The sequence below is a fragment of the Equus quagga genome, chromosome 3, assembly GCF_021613505.1.
Source record: "Equus quagga isolate Etosha38 chromosome 3, UCLA_HA_Equagga_1.0, whole genome shotgun sequence".
Classification (NCBI taxonomy): domain Eukaryota; kingdom Metazoa; phylum Chordata; class Mammalia; order Perissodactyla; family Equidae; genus Equus; species Equus quagga.
In genome coordinates this window covers 40,042,300-40,048,299 of record NC_060269.1, presented here as the reverse complement: position 1 = coordinate 40,048,299, position 6,000 = coordinate 40,042,300, and the positions used below count along the sequence as shown (strand labels likewise).

Below are 6,000 nucleotides of genomic sequence, written 5' to 3'. Positions count from 1 at the left end.
CTGAGCTAACATCTGTTGCCAATCTTCCTCTTTTTACTTGAGGAAGATTGTCGCTGAGCTAACATCTGTGCCAATCTTCCTCTATTTTACATGTGAGACACCACCACAGCATGGCTTGATGAGTGGCACACAGGTCAGCACCCAGGAACCGAACCCACGAACCCAGGGCCACCAAAGAGGAGCACGAGAACCTAACCACTAGGCCACCAGGTGGGCCCCTTGTTGTCTTTATTTGGTTAGTTTTTATTAGCGGGCAGCATTCTTTCCTTTTCTTTTTTTTTATTCTTCTTCTCCCCGAGGTGCCCCAGTACATAGTTGTATATTCTAGTTGCAGGTCCCTCTAGTTCTGCTATGTGGGACACCACCTCAGCATGGTTTGATGAGCAGTGCTAGGTCTGTGCCCAAGATCCAAACTGGTGAACCCTGGGCCTCCAAAGCCGAGTGCACGAACTTAACCACTTGGCCATGGGGCTGGCCCCAAGCATTCTTTCCTTTTAATTCCTAGTTTCCTAATTATTTCTTCTAACAAGCAGAAGTTTCTTAATTTACTTTCATGTTTCCAGACAAAGAGTACTTACAAATGCAATTTTTGACTCCGTTTCTATAACATATGGTGATCTGCAGCCCTGAGGCCATGCTTTCAGTTAACTTCTTATAATTTGCCAGCTGTATTTTTTCCCAAATAACACATTTAGTGTTAACTGGAAATACGCTTCCTAGAAAGTCTATCTGAAAATAGCTTTATGCTTTGGCTCTCTGGAAATCTCTGTTCCACAATGGCCACAATTCAATTCAGAGATCTGAGGAATGAAGGCCATCTCAAAACAATTGTGGAAGAAAATGCGGAGGGAAAACCATGGATAAAAGTCCTAAGGATGTATATTAGTTAATGACGTTATTTAACCAAAGGCATTTTGTCCCAGAAAGGTCCAGTTAGTCTCAGATAACTGGGTTCAGGAACTTGGCTTTCTGTTTCAATAGAGACTAATAATGCTGGACTTGAGCAGAACTGCCCCACTAGGGGAACGGCAGCAGATGTGCTAGAGACAGGGCAGTGCCGGGAGGCCAGAGAGCAGTGGCCCCCAATAGCATGTTCTCTGCATGAGGTCATAATCCACTGGGATGTCTGGGAGGATACAGCACACATGCTTCTTATACTTTTTAGCTACTCGGCTCCAGCTCATCATAGAAGGCCCTTTCTATCATTTCCAGAGCACGTTCGCTTGCATCATCTTATTTCTTAGTGATTCTAGCAAGTTCTGAAACATATGCGCACATACCACCCCCCCCCCCCCAAAACATAAAACAACACACTGTATGGAGGCTTATCCCTCCACATTCCATTCTTACCTCTTCTCTAGCATCCCTGGAGGACGAATTTACACTTCCTCCTCTCCTAGAAGGGGAAGACTTGGTGGTATCTTCTTGCTGCCCAAAGAGCTCTTCGATGGTCTTCGTATCAATTTGGTAGTGATGCTTCTGCCTGGCTGCCAAAGTCCAGATGTTGGTTTTGCCGCGAACTTGCTCCTCTGGAATGGTTTTCCAAAAAAAGCTTCTCATCCGCTTTTTCTTACCAAGGTGGCTGTAGCCATTCACGTGAGAAGTTGGGGGTAGGCCTGGAGGGGGCGGTGGAACCAGAGGCCCCCCAGGTAGTGGAGGTGGGGGGGGAGGAGGAGGAGAAGGAGGAAACCCTTCCCCTGAATAGGGACATGGCGGAGGTGGAGGGGGTGGCGGAGGAGGAGGGGGTGGTGGTGTTTGCCCGATCATGAATCCAGCTGCCATGGCGATATTCCCATTTTCTTTATCATTGACCAAGGAGACACAATTCATAACATGCATAGTACTGCTGCCTTCTAAGGAGATAACTTCTCGACCTTGAGAAAGCAGACGCAAACATCAAATTTGCATCATACGCTTGCCAGTCTGCCGCCAGAGAAAAAGGCACTTCTGTTGTGTGTCATCTTGCAAACCTACAAAGAAAAACCAACTTTAAAATCAGCACAGGAAAACATTTTAATACTACCTATTCCCTTCAGAGGCTAGCGCCAGTGCTCCAGAGTAGTTGGACATTAACATCAATGAGGGGCAACACATCCACAAGGGCATTAAAAGGAACTAATACTTTCCCAAATGTGAACCAACTTTTACTACCTGGAAATGCTCCCAAAGCATCAGCAGTAAATCCAACTTGGAACCTTCCATTAATCAATAGAACACATATTTGTTGAGAGCCTCCTATAGGTTCAGCCAGTATTGCTCACTTTATGAATGAACCACTGTGCCCTAACTGGCTCATTTTCTTTGGGCAATGGATACCCAACCCCTAGGGAAATTACCCAAATGGCTGACGCGTTAGGTGTTAGTGACCCTGCCTTTCTCGAGTATGGACACGTCCCCTACCAATCAGTGGGTCAAAGGGCACCTTCCACCGTGCACGTAATAGGCAGGGCATTTGGAGATGATAAAATAACAGCCAAACTCATTCCCTTGGAGTCAGGGCCACCATATTCCTGCTCCACTTGGTGATACAGCTTCCCTGCAAACAGAGAAAAGAGCACTAGACACAAAGATTAAAGGTTCCAGCTCTAAATCAGGCTTTCCTGCTTACAGTTTTAGACAGGTCACTTCGCCTCACTAGACTTCAGTTTTCTCATTTGTAAAATTAGGAGGTTGGGTTACATTACATGACCTCCACCATTGCTTCTGATGCTGTCATTTTTTTTTCTCTCTCTCTCTTTTTTTTTTTGACGAAGATTAGCCCTGAGCTCACATCTGCTACCATTCCTCCTCCTTTTGCTGAGGAAGACTGGCCCTGAGCTAACATCCATGCTCATCTTCCTCTACTTTATACGTGGGATGCCTACCACAGCATGGCTTTTGCCAAGCGGTGCCATGTCCGCACCCGGGATCCAAACCAGGGAACCCTGGGCTGCTGAGATGGGGAACATGAGAACTTCACCGCTGCACCACGGGGCCGGCCCCCAATGCTATCATTTTTGATTCTAGTTAAGCCACTCTTAAGAAACCATCAGAACTTCTCAGCTGCCTCTTTGGCTTCTCCCATGACACAATTAGCAAAGAAGACACACACATAAGGACATGCTGCCCATATCAAACCTGCCACATATCTATCCCTTATCTGCACAGCCACTGACTTATTTTGATAGCCTGTACTTTTATCAGCCTTTAAATGTCTGTTTTTGGTTTTGGGTTGTTACGGGCCTGATGTGAAAACAGGGGTCAAACAATTACATTTATTCAGCTATGAGAACAGGCAAGTGGGGATGTGGAAGAAGGGACCCCATGGGGGTACGGAGTGAGCCCTCCAACCATGTGGGCATGTGAAAAGGGGACTGTTGCCTCCAGGTCATAAAGAGCTTTTCAGATCGGACTTCTGAGTATAATCATCTTTTACAGCATCACTGTCAAAGTTCACACTTACAAATACATTGGTCAAACAATACTGGATGACACAGGAGTAAACTGTCTGATCTCACTAATTCAAATATTACAAAATGTTTACACAGAACCATATACAAAAGCCAGGATTGCCTTGGAAACAAAAGTGGAGGCTCTAGGGGCCGTATTTCCGCTTCGGTGGCCAGGGTTCACTGGTTCAGATCCCGGGCACAGACCTACACACCGCCCATCAAGTCATGCCGTGGCAGCATCCCACGTACAAAACAGAGAAAGATTGGCACAGACGTTAGCTCAGGGATAATCCTCCTCACCAAAAATAGACTGTTTTCCCTCAGATCCCAGTTCTGCTACTTCCTAGATGTACAACCTGAGGTGACGTGTCTTATCCAACCTACATTTCAGCATCCTCAACTATGATATAAGGATATGCCATTTCATTGGTTTGTATAAGAAAAAATGAGCTAACAAATGCACAGCCCTTACCAAGATGCCTGGTCCATAGTCAGCTATTATTAACAAGAACAACTGGTGTCATACATACATACGATTTCTCTTTATTTTCACAGGGATTATATTTGCATTAAAATATGTATTGGGTTTATGGATAAGTTACCTCATGGCTACCTGAAACATCTTTTAATATTTCCACTCTCTGCTTTCTAAGTTATTAGGTTTGTGAGATTTGTCCTTTTTCAATACTCGGTGATGGTATATTAAATTATCTCCACATTACAAGAACAAATGTTTTTATGACACATTTGAAAATTTAAGCTCAGAAAATTACATATGGGTAGAAAATAGCATTTCCAATTATTAATTGGATAATCCATGTTTTACCATTTTTAAGTGTACATCAGTGGCATTAAGTACATTCACCGTGTTGTGCAGCCATCACCAGGGGGTAAATTTTAGAAAGTAAAACTGAAAATATTTATCCAAGCCAACTTACAGCTCACTTGAGATGCGACTGGCTTTTAAAGGGAGTTTTCATAATTCTCATTAGGACACAACTAGGCTGTTTTCACCACTGGCACCCCTAAAGCCAATGAGTCATTGTCAATTACAGTTTATAGTTATATTTGAACTCTTCTTTTTTCAAGACAGTACAGGTAATCTTGGCAGTTTATCCCGACATATTTTAAAATACTTCTGTACATAAAATACCTCATGTATAGAAGACTTGCTAATCCTCCAATTCACCTCCAATCCCAGATACGCTGACTGGGTCATAGATTATCCCTGCTAAGAATGGTGATAAGCTAAGTCTCCATCCTAGAAAGCAATAACTCATTCAGTGCTACATAAGTCTATGCACAGATGTGGCCTTAAACCTCACACAGCAAATGTAGAGATACTAATGAAGAAAGACAAAGACTACACAGGCGGAGGTTGTGCAACAGTACTATCTTCTAACACTAAAGCTCTGAAGGAAGCAAGCCTTTTTGAGTCTTGTGTGTTGCACAGAGGGAGCACCAGATAAAAGCTTGTCAAAGTAAAACATGACATGTGTTAGCTATGCATTGGCTTCATTCTAACCACTGCCCTATCTTAAAAGAATGTTATTTTAAAAAGTTAAAGGAATGAAAGAAAATTTACAACAAAGTTCCTGGTATGTTGTTTGGCTGATTTTTTTCCCCAGGGTAACATACAAGGATCCTAGGCCCCCAACAGCTTCTAATGAATAAGTTCTCCAGCAATGATTAGCAAATGCTTTTACTACCGGCTTCAACAGGGCTTTGAGAAGGCTGCCCCCTTGGCGAAGATTTCCAGCGGCAGGAAAAAAGAGGGGGCAGACACACACATTCCAACCCTTTCCACAGTCTCACGAGATATTTAAAACAGAGGACACGCAAAAAACATTTGATTTATTATGGTCCTGTCCACAGCAAAGATGCAGATGCATACTGTCCAAGTACGCTAGGAGAACACAGGTAACGCAGCAGCCCTAAAGACACTGGCTGTTTCACACAGCTGGCAACTACCAGCGAGGACAATGGAATTAGCCTTGGCTCTGTCTGAAAAATGTCAAGAGTCCCATCAATCTCCCCAGGGCAGACAGAGACAGACTTGTATTTAACATCTCACCTACAGGTTGGGGATCTCAGCAGCAGGGAGCGTTGCTGCTAAGGCTGACAAATGCCCAGCCCTGAGTAAAAGGCAGAGCAGCCACGGTAAGGCTCTGAGGATGAGAACTGCTCTTCAAGTCCCCTGAGAGCTCATCAGGACCCATCGGGGGTGTGTCTGAGCAATGGAGCCCCGGGGGAGACCGCGACTCAGCTGAGCATCTTTTAACTATGTGAATTTTTAATAGGGGACGCTGCGAACACGTACTTAGCCTTTAGCTGATCATAGGTAAAAAGTCTTAGAATTAGAAAGTTCATAAGGGTCTTCAAAGAAGCCCTCTGGCCCCTCCTAAACTCTTCTTGACTAAACAGCCGGCATTACTTTGCTTTTGGGGTCAGAAACATCGCTGGAGTAGCCACCTACCCGTGGCGGAGTGGTTAAGTTCCCGCGCTCCGCTTTGGCGGTCCAGGGCTTGGCGGGTTCGGATCCTGGACGGGGTCATGGCACCGCTCATCA

General features: G+C 44.7%; 1 protein-coding gene across 4 annotated transcripts in view; it reads right to left on the bottom strand.

The window, feature by feature from the left end:
* FHDC1 (FH2 domain containing 1) overlaps positions 1-6,000 on the bottom strand; it is a 38,134-nt gene that overhangs the window by 28,769 nt on the left and 3,365 nt on the right. For all 4 annotated transcript variants that reach the window (XM_046656655.1, XM_046656654.1, XM_046656656.1 and 1 more), the window contains exon 2: positions 1,351-1,970. In XM_046656655.1, the coding sequence (XP_046512611.1) occupies positions 1,351-1,839 (489 nt within the window). In that variant the 5' untranslated portion in view covers positions 1,840-1,970. The remainder of the gene's footprint in view (positions 1-1,350; positions 1,971-6,000) is intronic.